General features: G+C 37.8%; 1 protein-coding gene across 1 annotated transcript in view; it reads right to left on the reverse strand.

The window, feature by feature from the left end:
• Positions 1-5,647: 5,647 nt before the first annotated feature.
• The window catches only part of ARHGAP28 (Rho GTPase activating protein 28), a gene marked incomplete at its 3' end in the record, with an annotated part of 146,383 nt that continues 131,109 nt past the window's right edge, over positions 5,648-20,921 (reverse strand). The window contains exons 15-19 of the mRNA XM_079717205.1: positions 20,600-20,713; positions 13,635-13,691; positions 11,101-11,225; positions 7,821-7,885; positions 5,648-5,742 (exon numbers count right to left, since the gene is read on the reverse strand). Of these exons, the coding sequence (XP_079573331.1) occupies positions 5,648-5,742; positions 7,821-7,885; positions 11,101-11,225; positions 13,635-13,691; positions 20,600-20,713 (456 nt within the window). The remainder of the gene's footprint in view (positions 5,743-7,820; positions 7,886-11,100; positions 11,226-13,634; positions 13,692-20,599; positions 20,714-20,921) is intronic.

Here is a 20,921-nt window from a genome sequence, read left to right on the forward strand (position 1 = left end):
TTAAAATAAAAAATGATCGATTTTGGATGAATTTCTGTATATCATGTGAGGGGGTCAACTTCCATCTTTTCCACATGGATATCCAGTTATTCTAGGACCATCTGTTGACAATGTTCTTTCCCCATTGGGTTGCTTTGGCACCTGTGTTGAAAATCAAGGGACCATATATATGGGCAACTATTACTGTGCTTTCTATCTTGTTTCACTGATGTACACATTGTTGGTTTTTTTTTTTTTTTTTTATGCGGTACGCGGGCCTCTCACTGTTGTGGCCTCTCCCGTTGTGGAGCACAGGCTCTGGAAGCGCAGGCTCAGTGGCCATGGCTCACGGGCCCAGCCACTCCGCGGCATGTGGGATCTTCCCGGACCGGGGCACGAACCTGCGTCCCCTGCATCAGCAGGCGGACTCTCAACCACTGCGCCACCAGGGAAGCCCGTACACATTGATCTTTATCCTGCATGATATTGCCTTAAAAATCACTCATTCTAAGTCCTCCAACTCTTTTTTTTTTTCTAAGATTACTTTGGATGGTCTAGATCCTTTGCATTTCCATATACATCTGTCAATTTCTACCTGAAAAACCAACTGGTGTTGTTACCAAGTCCAAGCTATCTCTACTTGCCACATGACAGGCCAATGAATCAGAGACAAGGTGCTGAGGCAAGGGATACGACTTTATTCAGAAAGTCAGCAGGCCAAGAAGATGGCGGACTAGTATCTCTGAAAGCCATCTTGTCCGGGTTTGGATGCCAGTTTCTTTCACAGCACAGAGAGGGGGAGGAGATGAGGAAGTAAAGTAAAAAGGCCGTAAGTTTTGCAAACATCCCCTGGAATGGCCAGCCTCGAGGAAGGGACGTGTTCATTTCTTCTTTCTTGTAGCCATCCACAGGTGGACAGGGTCCGGATGTTTCCCTGAACAAAGGCACTTACATTCAGGCAGAGGGGCAGGGTTCCCCGAGGCAGGCCATTATGTATAGACAGTATCCTTTTAGTGAACAAAAGCAGCGGAAAGCAAAGGTTAAAGTAAAAGAAACAGATCCAACATGTAGTCAGATTTGGTTCTTCCCTGTAACAGTGGCATGAACTGGGATTGCACTGAATCTACAGATATATTTGTGGAGAACTGACATCTTGCCAATTCTCTTCCACCCACCTCTTCCCATCTAGAAACATACTGTATCTATATATTTACTCAGCTACTTTCATTTCTACCACAAATATTTTGTTTTTAGTATAGTAGTAGTTTTCAGTATACATGTTTTGCATATATTTTGTTAAATGTACTCACAAGTATGTTTTTGTTTTTTGATGCTATTCTAAATGGAAGTTTTAAAAATTTATTTTCCAATGGCTTGCTGCTAGCATAAAAAATACTACTGATTTTTATATAATAATCTTGTATTCCATGACCTTACTAAATTATCTTATTAGTTCTAATAGTTGAAGATACCTTAGGCTTTTGTACATAAATAATCATATTATTTGCAAATGGAGACTATTTTATTTCTTCTTTTCTAATCTTATGCCTTTTATTATTTCTTTTCCTTGCTTTGTTATACAGTAAAAAAATCATGAATGAGTACTGAATTTGCCAAATGCCTTTTCTGTATCTATTGAAAAGATTCTTTTTTTTTTTTTTTAAAGCGCAGATTAAAAAGCACCAACTCAAACAAGTTTAGTAAATAGTTTTTGCACAAACATCCACCATTACCCTAGTGCCTCGTGATTTTTGCACAAGACCACCATCTGGCTAGTAGGTGACAGAGACTGGGCTCAGACACAAACCTTTTGAATTTAAAGCTCCTTTTCTTTCACCAGCACCATGGTAACCTCAGACTAGTTGAATATAAGAATTCTCATGATAATGTTTTTAGTTTTTTCCTCTTTATTTTTATGGATAAAATGCAACATACATATTATACTTAACAATGAAACTGATGGGATGAAAGAACAATAACTTTTGAGATGGGAGACAACATAAAAAATTGGCAACCTAGTGACAATATGATTTTTCAATCAAAGCACATTGTTTTAGAAAAGTTGGAAAATGCCTAAAAGAAAAGATGTTATTTTTAAATTAAGGTGTGTGTATGTGTGTGTGTGTGTGTGTGTGTACAACTGTTGAAAATGTTTGAAAGAAACATTTTAATCCATGTCATATTATTTTTTATTAAGTGACATACTTATGGAAAAAAAAAAGTTGAAAGTGCCTGTCAGAAAACAGAAACTATTCAATCCCGTAATGTATGTTCCTTTCAGACATGTGATACATTTACGAAAAACAGTTGAAATATGCTTGATAGAAAGAAGTTTAATCTCACGCTACTTTCAGTCAAGTGCAATGTGGGGAAAGCGGTTGAAAATGCATGAAAGAAGAAGAAGTGAATTCCCACATTTGAAAACCTGTGACTCAGCACAGTTAAACACACAAGACAATGACTAAGGGACACGGATTCTCTCAGCGTCTACACCACACATCATAGTTACAGAGTATTTGGTTTTAAAGCTTTTGCTAACAATATTTTACATCATTAAATGTATATTATTAAATGTACACTGAAAACTAACTGAAGTGACTTAAATAATAAGATTCAGGAACAGTTTGTAACAAAAATTGTTAACGTCCGTTATTTTTTTCTCCCAAGAAAGACAAGTGAGGTAGTTTATATTGTATATACATTGCAAAGAGATTAGTATTCCAGTTTGTTCAAAGGTCACTCCTTGAACTCACTAAACTCATTGTTCAATGACTCCAAGAATCATATCCCCAAGTGAGCTGTTTAGCAAAGGGATCTTCTTTTGTAGAATGGAGGAAAGAATGAGCCTGTTCTAGGGGTTTTTTTTCTGAATAATTGTTCCTAAAACGTTAACTTTCTCTAATGTTTTCGTAGATATAATTTTCCTAACTGTACACCAAGAGCGCTTGGGAAGAGATGAGGTGGGAAGCTATCAAGAAAAGAATTTAGAAGCCCAGTATCTGACTCTTCTTTTGTTTGCAGATATGCTATTCATGTTTGCTTTTACACTATTCACTTTTACAGATTACTGTAACTATTTTAAAAAACAACTCTTCATAAGGCAAAGACAGTTTTTTCAACACTTAGGTGACCGGCAATTTTGAGTTTTAATTGTAGGGGTTTGTTTATTCATTAAGAATAAAATTATTCATTAAGAATAAGATTAGTAAAAAAAAGAAAAGTAACAATTAGTAAAAAGAACTTCTTTAACCACACAAAAATTAGTTTGTGTGTCTACTGGAAATTCTTCTCTAATCAGTTTGTTAACTTGATGACTAAGAATTCAGGTTATATCCAATGGTATTGGTATTGACATGGGCTTCCATATCATATAGTTATTTGAAAGTTGTCACACATCCTTGGATGCACTGAAGTGATTAATTTAAAGTTATTGACTGGACTAAGCCTTTGACATCTAAAACCACACAAAAGTGGATAAGAAATTCAGAAACTTAATTTTTTTTAATCTGTCATCTGTTAGCCATTTATTTAAAACTAATGACTAATGAAGTAAATCTTAAAACCTTTAGAACTTATGCATCTGTCCTAATATGTTTTCAGTCAAAAGAAATAAAAATTCCCAAATAAAAAATTAAATGGATAGATCTGTGAATTTTCTAAACACAACAGAATATATTCTAAATGATAGGAAATTCAGTGAGAAAAATCAGTCATTGTTTTAATATATACACAGAAGTGTAAGGCAGCTAATTTGAAGAATTTCTTCCATGTATGTGGGCATAAATTACAGCCATCTTATGTCTTGGACCTTAGCAACTACATGAAGTAAAATGTTTACTCCTGTTGTTTGAACTGCAAAAATGATAACAGCATTTTCTCAGACCCTCAAAGTTCATTATGTAAACTCACATGCCGTCAATTAGCCATACATTGAAAACTGATGAAATGCAGGAATAAATATAAACCAACAGAACACATGTTTATCGTCTAATGGGTTTTCAGGCAAAGGAAATAAAAAATTCTCAAATAAGCAAATAAAATGAATGGATATTTGAGTTTTCTATAAAAATATAACAAAATTCTAATGGCCAGAAATGCAATTATCTACATGTTGAATATAAATTATGTTTTTATAGATATCAAGGCATAATGAGCATGTAAAAGATTTCTTCTATAATATAGGCTTAAATTATTATCACATTTTGTTTTGAGACTTGGTAAGTAGATTAAGTGTATTCTGCATTGGTGAGCAACTTTGTCCATTGTTTGATTTGCAAGAGAGAGTCATTTGGGCGTTAAATCTCATTAAAACTGGTGTAAATTCATCAAAATCTCAATCTAATTAGTAGATTCTAATCCAAAGCACATACATGGGATAAATGAGACCTCTGTCCCCATTTCTAACCAACTCTAGAACGACTATACTGCAGTATCCAAATGAAAGGCAGGGCTGTCCGACCTCCCAGCAAATTTCAGATTTGCTCTCAATTAGAATCATGAATTGTGCTTTCTCACCAACTGCAGGTCTGGAAAATGGCTCCGCGGGATCTTGATAGCGAGGCAGTTTTCAGCTCACCAAACATTCATCTGATTTTAAAGCCTGATGCTAATCCACAGTGCTTGGCCAAGTCTATGATTGATGAACAGAAACAAAACCTGTTTTTACAGCATATAAAACCTGGATATAACAGTATTTTTCAGCACTCCTGAAGAAAGAGCAGTTGGACAAAGGCAGTTCTGCAGTTTTAAAACTGGGGCTGCAGAAGTGATTCTCTACAGCTGTGAAATATAAAAAATGATATGTTTGATGAGGAAAGGAAATCTGTGCCTGGCACATGGAAAGCTATTCACTGAGCACCATAATCATGATGAGGAAATAGAGGCCCTGTGACCGCTGACTACACCAAAGGTTATGGAAGCACAAGAACAGCCTTTGTCAACCTAACCTTAACTATGGGGACCTGTGCTCATAAGAGAACAAGCTTTAAAAATATCAGTTTTCAATAGCACAAGATACGGAAATGTTCATTTGCACCAGAATGCAGACAGCCACAATACAGTACAGCATACGTAACAATACAGTGGTTTTTAAATAGAAGGTTCTCCTCCTCCAATTCAGGAGCAAGTCAGAGCATAAACATTGTTTGTGTGACTCTGGAAACTGATTCTCTTTGGAAAGTAGATCTAAATTATTTTTCAGAGCAGAAATTTTTGTTATTTCTGGCATCCTTGTTCAAAAAGGTCTATATATATATATAACATAAGTATAAAAAAAAAAAGTCTTTTCCACCTCTTGTGTTTGGTAGCATTTGCTACATCAAGAAGTGCTTCTTATCCCCAGGTAGAGGACCAAGTTCATTTCTGCTGTGAAGTCAAATTATTAGAAATGATTAGAGTTCCATATTCTATATTGGCCTTTCTTCTGGAAGGATCACATCCTCTTTCCTTCACTCTTATCAAAGAACCATCATGAGAAAGCTTCAGCTCAAATGGTCAACCAGTTCCTCTTCCACAATTTGTGTTGACACCAGTGGGAGACACCAGTTGGGCTGAGAAACACCAAGAGGGTTCTAGGAACAAACATGTCAAAAGCAGTCTTGTTTTTTCCCTACCAAATGTAGGACTTCTTGGCATGTAATACACGATAGCTGCCATCTTGGGGGGTATTTCAAACACTTGGTTGGGGTTTAATCACCCATTCTGCCTGGGGATTTACATGATATACATCCAATATATAAGCCTCTGGATCCAAGCAGTGCTGTCCTAAAAGAAAGAAAAATCAGAGTATGTTTTCAAAAGTGCACACTTCCGTGCGTGTGTGTGCATGTGTGCATGTATGTGTGTTTGCAAGGCTCAAATAAGGCCAGTATAGTTCCCTCAGCCAAAAATAAATATTTTAAAGTTTCCTAGCAAAGCCAGCCTTCCTCCCCTCTTTTCTTTGCTTCTTTCTGACTATGAAGTACTTCAAATAAATCCCACGTGACACTGGGGAGCAAACAGACACACTAACCACAAGTAAATTGTTCCCTAGACTCACTACATCAATTAGAAAAATATGACAAGAACCTGTTTCAGGTATCAATTCATTTATATGATAATGAGCACTAATCATTTAGATGACAATACATGTCCTCTAACGGTTTTATAGATAGAAACTTGACCAGGACTAGACACTAACATCAAGTTCATTTTAGGGAAGGTCATTTCAATTTTCCTGTGGGCAGGAGATCTGGAATTGATAACAACAAAAAGATCATTCCATGGGGGCAAATACATTTGAAAATTCTTATGTACAGTGTGTTCAAAATGTATACTAAAGTCTCAAACAAAACTACCAATATTTAATTGCTTGCCTGATTCATTCATTCATTTCTCAAATATTTCTTGAGTTATGTGCCAGGCACTATTGTACGGGCTGAGGCTAGAGCAATGCATCAGACAGTCAAAAATACTTGCCCTCGGGGTGCTTACGTTCTAAAAGTGGTAAAAGGCAACTAGCAAATAAGCAGTACGATAGAAAGTAAGTCTGATGGTGATAAGAACATGAGAGAACAAGAAACTGGGGAAGGCACAGAAAGAGGGTCCAATCCAGGAAAGTCTCACTGAGAAGCTGATACAGCGGCGAACACCTGACAGAGGTAAGGGAGTGAGGAGCGAACCATCTAATGGAAAGCATCCAGGGCAAAAGTCAAAGCAGATGTGAAGGCCCAGGGCAAGATGTGCTGGGGACTGGATATGCAAGCTGGTGTCCAGGGGAGTCTGCATATGATGTTGAGAGATGGCAGCATCCAGGTGCCTTCAGAGCAATGAGGTGAGGTGGACTAAGCTCACCATGGTAGGTAAGTGTAGAGAGAAGTTCCAGTGCTCCGAGGTCGAGAGGATGAGAAGTAACAGGCCAAAGAGACTCAGAAGGAGCAGCCTGTGAAGCTGGGGAAAGCCAGGAGCTTAGGGGGTCTTTGAAACCAGGTGAAGAGAGTGTTTTCTTAAAGAAGGGAAAGATCAGCCCAGGCAGTTGTAAAGACAAAATGAAGCACTGGATTTCACAACAGAAGAGTCCTCTGGTGACCTTGACGGAAGAGCAATTCTGGTGAAGTGTTGAGGGGTAAAGCTTGACTGGAGTGGCTTCAAGAGAGAAGGAGAGGAAGAAACTGGAGTATACACAAATGATCCAAGGAGTTTTTGCTGTAAGTGGAGCAGAGAAGTGGGAGTAGACTTGGAGGGGGTCAAGAGAGAGTATTGTGGAGATGAGAAAAATTACAAAACTGTTTATGCAGAGAGAAATGGTGTGGTTGGGAGGGAAAAGGTGATGACAGAGGAGAGGACGGAGACTGACGAAGCCCTCGTCCACAGGAGGGAGGCAGCGCCCTAAACAGGAGCACGGGTATTTCATCCCAACGGTGAGCGGGGGCAAGAGGAAGGTAAGGACCCAGAGGCACGTGGATGGAATTTTCTTTTTATTCCTTTCTGTCACCCTTCAGGGGAATAGGAACAATGAATCTGGACTGAGAGCTGAGCAGGGAAGTTCAACACAAAGGATGTTGTGATGCTGAAAGTGCCACAATTTCTCCTTTCGTTTGCATGAATCTCCAGACTCTCCAACTTTCAGAGTCACATTTAAAAGACTCAAAAATCTACTCCACATCGACTGAACTATTTACATTTAAATTTTGAAAATATTTTAGGGAAGTCATACTGTTCTTATGTGAGATTTTAAAAATCTGACACAGTGATTTTGATTTTCTATCTAAAGAAATTTGTAAATACACTTTTACAATAATAGCAGCGTATTTCTTTTAGAGTAATCAGAGAATGTAGGAGTAAAAACATTAAAGAATGCTTACCTATATTACCTCCAATTTCATATAACCTTTGGTTCTGGATCTTAACGCCTTCTGATGAACCATGACTGAGAAAAGAAGAAAGCAATATAATTCTAACCCTCCTCTGTGATCTGGGGTAAACCTGTGGATTAAATAACCATGGCAACAAACAATTCATTCTGCCTTGGGTGAAATACACCACACAAGTCATTATTATGACTGAAGTGATGATAAAATCTTTTTTTTGTTTGTTTGACACAGACAAGCATCTGAGGCAGAGAGGAAGCTGGACGCTGCCAGGCTTCACGGCCACCCCAGCCCTTCCATCCACCACTGTCAGCTCCTCTTAAGAGAGGACACCTTACTGACACATCAAGGCTGGCCAAACAGCTGGATGTTTAATATTGCCTTGTCATGGGCCACACTACTCTCAGTTCAAAAGCCATCAGGTTTCATTTCTGTATTTGCCAAAAATTGAATGAGATTCTTTCCTCAGCCCATGGCACATTTCTAAGCTTGCCCAGTGCTTTGTAAACTAACGTTAACTTTGTTGCATGTCTCTGCCCTATAATGAAAGCAAGTCAGAGAAAATAATTGCCCAATTTTAATCTTCCACCCCAGACTAGGCTGCCGGGGCAGAAGAGTCTGGAAAGACCATTGCTGAGCTCCTGCCCACTAGAACTGTCAGCTTGGTTACTCAAAAAGATGGTCTTCGGCTCTCTGCTGTGAGGGAGAAGGATGTGCACCCCCTTTGTTTCATTAAACACTTTATTTGAGATAGTTGTAGATTTGCACGTGGTTATAAGAAAATATACAGACACATCCTTGTGTACTCTTTACCTAGTTTCCCCAGTAGTACAATCTTCCAATACCCTAGTGTGATGTCACAACCAGAAGCGCCACATGGATTCAGTCAAGGTACAGAACATTTCCTTCCCCACAAGACTCCTCTTGTTCTCCTTGTAGCCACACCCACCTCCCTCTCCCTGTCCTCATCCTCCACCCCTTATCCCTGGATTCTACATTTCTATAAACTTGTCATTTATAGAAATGTTATATAAATGGAAACACACAGTATGGAACATTTTTGTATTGGCTTTTTTTTTTTCAGTCAGCATAGATCCCTGGAGATTCACCCAGGCTGCTGCATTGTTACGACTGCGTAGCACACTGTGATATGGATGGACCACGGCCTGTTCAGTCATTTACCTGTTGAAGAACACGGGTTTGTTTTTTCCAGTTTTCGACTATTATAAATAAAGCTGCTATAAGAATTTGTGTACAGGTTTCTGTGTAAACATAATCTTCATTTCTTTGTGATAAATGCCCAGGAGTGTGAATGCCGCATCACACAACAGTTGCATATTCAATTTTATAAGAAACTGTCAAACTGTTCTACAGAGTGACTAGACCATTTTACATTCCCACCACCAATGTATGAGTAATTCAGTTTTTTTGTATCTTCACCTGTACTTGGTGTTGTCATTATTATTACTTTTTAACCATTTTCATATGTGTTTAATATGCCATTGTGGTTTTGTATTTCCCTAATGGTTAAGAATACTGAACATCTTTCCATGTGCATATTTGTCATTTGTATATCCTCTTCTGTTCATGTCTTTTGCCCATTTTCAAATTGGATTGTTTGTTTCTGCACTGTTGAGTTTTGAGTGTTCTTTATAAATTCTAGATACTAGTCCTTCGTTGGATATGTACTTTATAAATATTTTCTCCAAGTCTTTAGCTTGTCTTTTCATCTTTTAAACAGGGTCTTTCAGTGTATAAGTTTTCAATCTTGATGAAGTCCAATTTACCAGTTTTTGTTTCGTATGAGCCATACGATGTCAAGTTTAAGAAAATTCTTCACTAGTCCTGTATCACAAAGGTTTTCTCCTATGTTATTTTCTAAAAGTTTTATCCAGTTGCAAAAGATCTCCTCTCTTCCTAAATTTGCTGAGTTTTTATCATGAATTGGTGATGAATTTTGTCAAATGCTTTTTCTGTATCATTTAACATGATCATATGATTTTTCTCCAATTGATATGATGGATTACAGTAATTGATTTTTGAATGTTAAACTAATCTTGCATACCTGAACTAAATCCCACTTGTTCTAGGTATAATTCTTTTAATATACTTTGGATTGGATTTGTTGAGGGCTTTTGTATCTAAGTTCAAGACAGATATTAGTCTGTAGTGTTTGTTTTGTATTATTTTGGTCTGGTTTTGGTATTGAGGCAATACCAGTTTCCATGATCACTCTCTTCAACCTCTGGCAATCACTCACCTACCCTGCATTTCTAAAATTTTGTCATTTCAAAAATGTTATATAAATGGAGTCCCTGCAATATGTAACCTTTTTTTGCTCAACATGGCTACTCCTTTTCAATATGATCGGAAAGCTGCTTTTTTTTTTTTTTTTTTTTTTTGCGGTACGCGGGCCTCTCACTGTTGTGGCCTCTCCCGTTGCGGAGCACAGGCTCCGGACGCGCAGGCTCAGCGGCCATGGCTCACGGGCCCAGCCGCTCCGCGGCATATGGGATCCTCCCGGATCGGGGCACGAACCCGTATCCCCTGCATCGGCAGGCGGACTCTCAACCACTGCGCCACCAGGGAGGCCCCCGGAAAGCTGCTTTTAAAGGATATCCATCAGTTGTACTACAGACCATCAAATGGTACCTGCTTTATCATGGTTAGATTTAAACTAGTGCTTCTCATCTTTTAAAAAAAACCCAGGGTAAATGTTTATCCCTGAATAAGTATGCCTGGACAAAAATTATCATGATTTATGCTCTTTAAGGTGACTTAAGGCAGATATGCAAAAAATATTTTGTCAACATCACTCTGATCCTAAGGTTTATTGGTAGTAGCTTTTAGGGAGACCAACAGCTATGATGTTCACTCAGCTACATAAACTCTACTTGATATAGTCATGTTAAAGCCCAGTGGAGCCTGGAATAATGATATTCCTAGAAATCTATCAAGATAGCTACAAAACTAACTTGCTAATTTTTTTATTCAAATAAAAAGTAAAACCGATTGAGTAAATGAAGACACCGGGACAGAAGATACCTATTTAAGAATCCCAATTGTAGAAATTCCTTGAAAAAAACCTTTTGATACTGATAATTCTATGGTCTACTTAACTTCTTTCTTTACTTTTGATTCTTCATTTACTGGTGATGTCCTTAAAATAACAGGTTCTAAGTTTTCAAAAAGGTAAAATTTTCAAATGCCTGGAGTTTCTCATCAGATAAAAGTTCATCTTCCTGTACAGAGACTCATATTCACTTCTACTCACCTGTTCTCATATTGAAATTTCGCCAATATGTCTTTGGCTTTGGTTTGACTGTTGAGTTGAATGGCCATGGACACCTTGGAGAGAAGGGGTGCGTGGATCCTTATGACTCCCTCCGGCACGTCAGACTGCCAAGGAGGAAACATGTGGTACATTCTGTTAAACTCAATGATTACACTTAAGAGACATGAAAATCAGTAGCATTCCAAATTAGGGAAACATGTAAACATGACCAGGATTTAACCAGAATGAAACACTGCTTTCTTCCTAACAGGAGATTTACTAATGACTAAACTTAATCTGGGATTTTACTTTTGTTACAGGCTTAGGTCTCACTATAATGCCTTAAAATCATGAGGGAAGAAAACTGGGGTGTGTTCATTGCAGCACTATTTACAATAGCCAGGACATGGAAGCAACCTAAGTGTCCACTGACAGATGAATAGATAAAGAAGATGTGGCACATATATACAATGGAATATTATTCGGCCATAAAAAGAAACGAAATTGAGTTATTTGTAGTGAGGTGGATGGACCTAGAGACTGTCATACAGAGTGAAGTAAGTCAGAAAGAGATAAACAAATACCATATGCTAACACATATATATGGAATCTAAAAAAAAAAATGGTTCTGATGAACCTAGGGGCAGGACAGGAATAAAGACGCAGACGTAGAGAATGGACTTGACATGGGGAGGGGATGAAGTGAGAGAGTAGCACTGACATATACACACTACTAAATGTAAAATAGATAGCTAGTGGGAAGCAGCCGCATAGCACAGGGAGATCAGCTCGGTGCTTTGTGACCACCTAGAGGGGTGGGATAGGGAGGGTGGGAGGGAGACGCAAGAGGGAGGGGGTATGGGGATATATGTATGCATACAGCTGATTCATTTTGTTATACAGCAGAAACTAACACACCACTGTAAAGCAATTATACTCCAATAAAGATGTTAAAAAAAAAACTGGGTTGTGACAAAAATCTAATGTTTTTATCAGTACATTTTCTTGAACGATGTCCTAAATAAGCCTACTTGAAGTAGGATTCTGTATTTCAATTTATTTTAAGAAGATCAACCTGAAAAATTTAATGATCTAATTGAAAAATGTGGCCTTTCAAATATCCTTTTTCTTCAGTCAGTAGCAATGAATGGTCACTCCAAAGTGAATTCTAGATGGGCACCAAACTTGCTCTCTCAAAGTGTCCTATTAACACTGTGAAGAATGGAGTGTGGACAGCTGTTGGGGAAGAGTGTCCCTGCTTTCAGGTGCTCTGATTGGCTTGGGGACCTCAGAGCTCTCATCTAAATGAAATATTCAAAGAATGGTGCTGTCTAATTAACAATAAAGTCTCTTTTGTTAGAATTGAATGGAAAATTCCTTTTGTTTCAAAATCTTGAATGTTTTAAAAATTAATTCTCTATTTAGAGATAAGCAGAAATAAATTTCTATTTGAGGATCTGGCTAGTCTTCAGGTAATTGTTTTAAATCTGTATGTTCTCAAGGGACGATACTGTTGGTGTAGTTTTATGTGAATTGACTCAGTGTATCCCCTAGAAGAAATGTGTTATGGATTGAACTGTGTCCTCCCTCCCGCCCCCTGCCAAATATGTTGAAGTCCTAAGCCCAGGACCTCAGAATATGACCTTTTTTGGAAATAGAGTCATTGCAAATGGAATTAGCTAAGACGAGGTCAAATTGGAGCACGGTGTGCCCTTAATCCAATGTGATTGGTGTCCACATAACAGGAGAAGACACACACACAGACACACACAGACACACACAGACACACACACACACACAGGGTGAATGCCATACAAAGATGGAAGCAGAGATTGGAGTGATGCATCATCTGTAGGCTGAGGAAGGCCAAGGACTCCCGGCGTCACCCAAAGCTAAGAATGATGTCAGAAACACATCCTCCTTTCACGACCTTCAGAAGGAACCAACTGAATCAACACCTTGATTTCGGAGTTTTAGCCTCCAGAACTGTGAGAGAGTAAATTTCTATTGTTTTAATCCACCCTGGTATTGTTACTGCAGCACTAGGAAACTACTTTTTAAGGGTCAGTTCTAACAGTACTTTCCTCCTATTACCTGCGAGAAGCAGGAGAGCATGCCAGGGAATGGCAGTGAGTGGTTTAGAGCTGGGAGCGGGCAGGGAGCCCCTGGTTCACTGCAGTCAAAAGCACCCTCCCAAAACACTCCTGTGGGCATCTCACGTCCCTCCCCTGCCAGCTCCACAGAAGCCTCTTAAGATAAATTTCACACTCCTGATATCACTGAGCCAGTTATAATGATCACATTTTCCCTCTAACTTTCCAGAGTATTCACTCTTGTGAACAGAATGTCTAACCACAAATTCTGAGTCATCAATTAGTTGAGTCCTTATACATTCCTTCATGTGCTACACTGAAAATGTCAAGTTTGAAGGTGTATCATGAGCAAAATTATATACAGATAAGGTGGATAGAGCCAAAGAATACTGTGTAAGGAGTTAATAATTAGGGAGGAAAGGAAATGATTTGTTTTCTTACCATTCTTCTTGTAGAGGGTGATTTTTGTAGTACCTTTGAAGTCTTGGGGCTTATAACCTAAATAAAAAACATTTAGTCTTTAGGATTAACATTGAGAAAACAAGCATATACTGCTGTTGGAAGTGTAAACTGGTACAATCTTTATGGATAACATTTTGGCAATATTTATCAAATTATAAAATGCATATGCACTCTGACCCAACAATTCCACATCTATAACTTTATCCTTCAAATAGACTTCATTTGTGAGAAATGACATATGAACATGTTTATTCACCGATGCATAAACTTTAATAGCAAAATATTGGACACAATCTAGCTGTTCGATGATACGGGAATACTTAAATAAGTTTCAGTGTGTCTATGGAATATCATGCAGAAGAAGCAAAGAAGAAGGCTTGTGGATTGATGTGGAATAATCACCATGATTTCATAAGTCATTAAAGAGGATGCAGGACAGTGTTTCAAGTATGTTATCATTCATGTAAAAAAAGGGGGGAAGACCATATATTCATATTTGCTTGTATGTCATAGTGCCTCTCTGGACATATATGTATCTGTGTGTTCCTGTGTACACACATGTGTCATTGGTGACATTACTTGTCTTCAGGAGGGGAAGTCAGAGATGGTCAACTTTTATTCTATAGTTTTTCCCCTTCCAGTATTTTGAGTTTTGTAAACTGTCAATGAATTGTCTATTCCAATCAAAGTCAAGAAGTAAAAACATGGTATAGTACAACAGAACTGAAGAAAGACAATTTCTTCATCTTTAAGCACTTGCTTTCATGGTACTTATAGCCTTTTAAAATTTTACTTAGTTCTATTTATAATTAAAACATTAAAGCAACTGACATTCATATAGCATTATACAGTTGACTCAGTGTTTTACACCCACATTATGTGAGTTGATGCTAATGACAATTCTGTGAAATAGATACCATTACTTTTTTCCCCAAATTGAAAATGTTTTTTTAAAATTTTGTTGGAGTATAGTTACTTTACAATGTTGTGTTAGTTTCTACTGTACAGCAAAGTGAATCAGCTATATGTATACCCATATCCCCTTTTTTTGGATTTCTTCCCCATTTAGGTCACCACAGAGCATTGAGCTCCCTGCGCTATAAAGTAGGTTCTCATTAGTTATCTATTTTATACATAGTATCAGTAGTGTATATATGTCAATCCTAATCTTCCAATTCATCACACACCCCCATCCCCCTTGGTATCCATACGTTTGCTCTCTGCATCTGTGTCTCTATTTCTGCTTTGTAAATAAGATCGTCTATACCAACTTTTTTATATTCCACATATATGCGTAAATATACGATATTTGTTTTTCTCTTTCTGACTTACTTCACTCTGCATGACAGAATATTGAGGCTCTGAGAAATACTTTAATTTGCCCTGGCTCACAAAGCCTGACCTGACCCCAGCTTCAGCTCCACACATATCATACTTAGGCCATTGAAATTTTCCAGAATGAAAATGGCAGAGTAAGGACTCCAAAAGTCTGTCCCTCCATAAAAGTAACGAACAAACTGCCAAAAACTGTCATCGTCAACTTCTTCAGAACTCTGGAAACTAACCCAAAAGTCACAACCTGGGGAGTGCTTAAGTAAGAAAAACAGCTGAATCTTGACAAGAAGAGTGAACTTTGTGGCATTTTAACTTACACTTTCCCATCTCAGCTCCACAGTTCAGTGACAGCCTTAAAAATAACAGCCTGCGTTCCTGGTATTAGTACTGAAGGGAGCAGAATGGACCTCATTCACAAAAAATTCTAATTATTTGTTCCCTGGAAGACTGGCTTGCCTTTATCTTGCCTAACTTGGAACTTGACCAGTGCTAAAGTGGTGTAATGTTGAAAACATTTACAGGCAAATGCTTTAATCACTGCTGCCTGATGCAGTGGGTAAGAGTTGGGGGAGAAAGTAACTAACTAAAACTCTTGGGAGGCAAGCCTAGAGAATGAGATGCTTTGGGGAATAAGGTCTTTGAAAAGCTCCAACATATTCCTGAGAATCTAGAAGGCCATGGGCATGCCCAGGGCTGTACACATATTCAGGAAAGACCTGAAAAGAACTTAAGCTCTCACCTCTGGCTGACCTTTAAGCTCTGTCCAAACAGGAACTGAAGGTTCAGGTGAAGTTGTAAACTGCCTGGCTGAATACTGAAGGTGTGTCAAGCACACGAACACACAGAGCTCGTCTGCAAAGACTGGGAGATTTTTTTGGTTTCAGATATTTAAGAAAATCTCTGTGCAAACATCAGCTAACCACTAGGCTAATGGAACAGAGACTTCAGTAGCCACACTAAACAAAGAATATAGACATAACAAAATTAGTTCAGCAGAAAAGTCATGAACAAATAAATAACAGCTATAACAAGCAGCAACCACGGGGAGGGGGGAGAATCCAAAGCTGCCACATTTTAACATTCAAAATGTCCATTCTTCAATAAAAATTATGAGACACACAAAAAAAATGGCAAGAAAATATGGCCCGGACTTCCCTGGTGGTACAGTGGTTAAGAATCTGCCCACCAATGCAGGGGACACAGGTTTGAGCCCTGGTGCAGGACGATCCCACATGTCACAGAGCAACTAAGGCTGTGCGCCACAACTACTGAGCCTGTGTGCCACAACTACTGAAGCCTACAGCCCGTGCTCCGCAACAAGAGAAGCCACCGCAATGAGAAGCCCGCACAGTGCGACAGAGTAGCCCCCGTTCACCGCAACTAGAGAAAGCCCTCGTGCAGCAACGAAGACCCAATGCAGCCAAAAATAAATCAATTATTTTTTTTTAAAAAAGAACATATGGCCCATACACAGGAAAAAAAAATTAGTGTCAATAGTTTCAAAAGAAACTCCTTAAGGAAGCCTAGACATTGGATGTACTTGAAAAAGCTATTTTAAATACTTTAAAAGAACTAATGGAAACTGTGTCTAAAGAACTAAAGAAAACCATGAAAATGATATCTCACCAAATAGAGAATATCAAATAAAGAGAATACATCATAAAAAGAAACCAAAAAGAAATTATGGAGCTAATAAAAGTCCAATTGAAATGAAAAGCCTACTACAGAGGTTCAACAGCAGATTTAAGAAAGCAGAAGAGGGAATTCCCTGGTGGTCCAGTGGTTAGGACTCTGCACTTTCACTGTTGAGGATCTGGGTTCAATCCCTGGTCAGGAACTAAGATCCCACAAGCTGCACGATGTGGTCAAAAAAAAAAAAAGCAGAAGGAAAAAATCAGCAAATCTGAAGATAGGTCATTTGAGGTTATCCAGTCTTGAAACAGGAAGAAAAAAAAAATGAAGACAAATGAACAGAACCTAGAGGAACTGTGGAACACCAGCACACCAACGTACACACAGTTAAGAGTTCCAGAAGGAGTAGAGAGAAAGGAACAGAAAGAACGTTTGAAGGAACAATGGCTGAAGACTCCCCATATTTGCTGAAAGACAATGATCTACGTATCCAAATAGCTCAACAAACTCCAAATAGGATAAAATCAAAGAGATCCACACCAAGAAACATCATGATCACACTGTCAAAAACAGACATAAAGAGAGAATCTTGAAAGCATTAAGAGAAAAATCAATTCAAGTACAAGAGCTCCTCAATAATAATAGCTGATCTCCCAGCAGAAACCATGGAAGCCAGAAGACAGTGGGGTGACATATTAAAATTGTGAAAGAAAAAAAAAACTGACAAGCAAAATTCCATCTGGCAAAACAGTCCTTAAAAAATGAAGACTGGGAGTTTGGGGTTGGTAGATGCAAACTATAACATTTAGACACTCCCTTGATAAGCAAAAGCTGAGAGAGTTCATTGCTAGCAGACCTACCTTAAGAGGAATGCTAAAGAGAGTCCTTCAAACTGAAATGAAAGGACACTAGACAGTAACTCGAATCCACATGAAGAAATAAAGAATATCAGTAAAGGAAATTACTTAGGAGAATAAAAAAGGCAATATAATGTATTTTTTGTTTATAACCTCACTTTTCCCTTATCTAACGTAAAAGACAAGTACATGACAATTATAAATTTATGTTGATGGGCACACAATTTATAAAGCCGTAATATGCAGCAATAACAGCATAATGTGGGGGGACAGAAGAATATAGGTAGAAAGTTTTTAGATACTTAAGGTCTATTAATATGAACTAGATTGTTATAAATTAAGAGGTTACTTATAATCCCCAGGGCAACCACTAAAAAGATGATTCAAAAATATATAGTAAAAAACAACAAAAGAATTAAAGTGGTACACAAGAAAATATCTATTTTACACAAATGAAGGCAGTAATGGAGAAACGGAGGATTAAAACATGTAAGACATATAGCCAAAAATGAAATAATTGAAGGGAAAAATAGAAAGTTCTACAATAGTTGGAGAGTTCAATACTTCACTTTCAATAATAGATAGAAGAAGTAGGTAGAAGATCAGAAAGAAAACAGAAGACTTAGACAACACTATCAACCAACTAGATCTAACGGACATATATAGGATAATGACAGCAGAATCCATTCTGAAGTACACATAAAACACTGTCCAGGATAGACAGCATGTTAGACCACAAAACAAGTCTCAGTGAAGTTTAAAATATCAAAATTATACAAAGTATGTTACATAACCACAATGGAATAAAATTAGAAATCAGTAACAAAAGGGAATTTAGAAAATTTACAAATTTGGAAATCAAACAACATATACCTAAATAACCAATGGACCTAAGGGAAATTAGAAAATACCTTGAAATGAACAAAAGTGAAACACAACACACTAAAACTTACTGGATGGAGGAGAAGTAGTGCTCAGAGGAAAACTTATAGATGTAAATGCCTACGTTAAAAAGAAAGATCTCAAATTAATAGCCTAACCTTCCGCCTTAAGAAACTAAAAAAGCCAGCTAAACTCAAAACAAGCATAAGGAAGGAAACAATAAAGATGTGAGTTTTAATAAGGACTAGAGAATAACAAAAAAATAGAGAAAATAATGAAACAAAAGTTGGCTCTTCAAAAAGACCAATGAAATGGACAAACCCTTGGTTAGATTGACCAAGAAAAGAGAGAGGATTCAAATTATTAATCAAGAGTATAACTGGGGACATTACTACAAACCTTATACAAATAAAAAGGATTGTAAGCAAATACTATGAACAATTTGTATTTCAACAAATTAGATAATCTAGCTAAAACAGATAAAATCCTAGAAACACACAAACTGTCAATACTAACTCAAGAAGAAATAGAAAATCTGAATAGAGCTATAACAAGTAAAGAACTTAAGTCAGTAATCAAAAAAAAAAAATTCCTACAGAGAAAAGTCCAGGACCAGATGGTTTCACTGGTGAATTTTACCACACATTTAAAGAAGAAGTAACACTAATCTTTCTTAAACTCTTCCAAAAAATTGAAGAGGAAGGAGCACTTCCCAACTCATTCTATAAGGCCAGTATTACCCTGATACCAAAGCCAGACAAAGACATAGCAAGAAATGAAAAACTACAGACCAGTGTCCCTTATAAAAGTTGATGCAAAAATTCTCAACAAAATACTAGAAAGTCAACATAGAGTTGCCACATGACCCAACATATGCCCAAGAGAAATGCAAAACAAATGAAAAATAAGAAGTGAAATACTGATACATGCTACAACATGGATGAACCTTGAAAACATTACGCTAAGTGAAAGATGTCAGACATAACAGGCCACATACTACATGCTTCCATTTATATGAAATGTCCAGATAGGTAAATTCATAGAGCTAGAAAGTAGATAAGAATGTGTCAGGGATTGTGGGGAGGGGGTAATGGGGAGTGAATGCTTAATTGCTATGGGGTTTCTTTTGGGGGGTGGTAAAGATAGTCTGGAATTAGATACTGGTGATGGTTGCACAACTTTGTGAATATACTAAAAGTATATACTAAAATTTATACATTTTGAAATAGTTAAAACGGTAAATTTTATATTATGTGAATTTTTTCTCAAAACAAAATTTTTTTTTCCCAAATTTAATGTGATGGTTCTAGTTGATCTGAAGTCACTTTGCCTATAATCAATGAGGGAACACAGCCATTCAGCCTGTTTGTGATAAATCAATTAGCAATACTCCCACCTTACTGCCTTGGGATTTACTATTCCTTTCCCTGAATGAACTTTCCCCTCCTTTCTCCCTTCCAAATGCTACTACCCATCCTTGAAGATGCAGCTCAAATGCCACTTCCTCCGTGAAGTCTCCACACTTTCCACGTTGGAGCACATTTCTTTCTCCTCTGCATGATTCCCGGCACCCTGTCTGCACGACACGTTTCACACTGAATGCACATTCATGGCTCTTGTGTGCATTTCTCTACCAGGTATCTCTCTACTAGATACACGTTCCTTTAAGGACAAAGTGAGTTTCCTGTATCTCTGCATCCTCCTCAAGGCCAAATGCTATGCCTCACGATCATCCTCAAATTAAAGCAATAAAGATAATTCTAAAGCCTGTTTCCATTATCTATCTCCACACAGACAACCGCGCTGAGGCAAAAATTCTTTGAAATGTAATGAATTTACCCAAAACGACTTGAGGATTAGATATTCTTTTAGTATCCAATCACTACAGAAATCTCTATCTCTACTTATTAGATATATTGACTACTGGGATTGCCCTTAAATCCAGTTCACAGGGAATGAAATGTTGACTTTCAGCATTTGTAAGAACCATTTTGCCCTCAAGTCATCTCCATGACAGAGATAATTCAAAAACTTCAACTGCAAAGCACATAATTCAACAAAATGGAAAGACCACAGAACTCTGTCATGAACACAATTTCCACAATGTTTATAGTTACAAGACTGACACTTTATGAGAATATAACAATTTTGGTTCTAAATTACAAGCTACTTTGTGCATCACTGTGAGAAATAAGAGCCTGGGTGGCCATGATATTCGTGCATTTATTTAGTAATTACCCCTCGTTCTATGGTCTTCCTCCTTAGCAGCTTTTTGACACTTGGAAGCTGTTTCTTTAACAACGTGGTGGCTTCATTCATTCTTCTGACTTGAGCGATTAAGAAAGATGGAACCTGGAGAAAAAACAGAGCTTGACTAGAAGGAAAACACTTGAGTTAAACCTCCCTGGTAGAGTCTGTCTTCTGGCCACTCAGTATCCAGGAACCAGGAACTGTGGTTCTGTCCTCGTAAAGATTAGGAAAATCTATGAGGATTCCTGTTTAAAGGAAAATGTGTTTGGGAGCAGCCTTAAGGAATGATCAAGATGCCACCAGCAACCTG

Source organism: Hyperoodon ampullatus, assembly GCF_949752795.1.
Source record: "Hyperoodon ampullatus genome assembly, chromosome: 13".
Classification (NCBI taxonomy): domain Eukaryota; kingdom Metazoa; phylum Chordata; class Mammalia; order Artiodactyla; family Ziphiidae; genus Hyperoodon; species Hyperoodon ampullatus.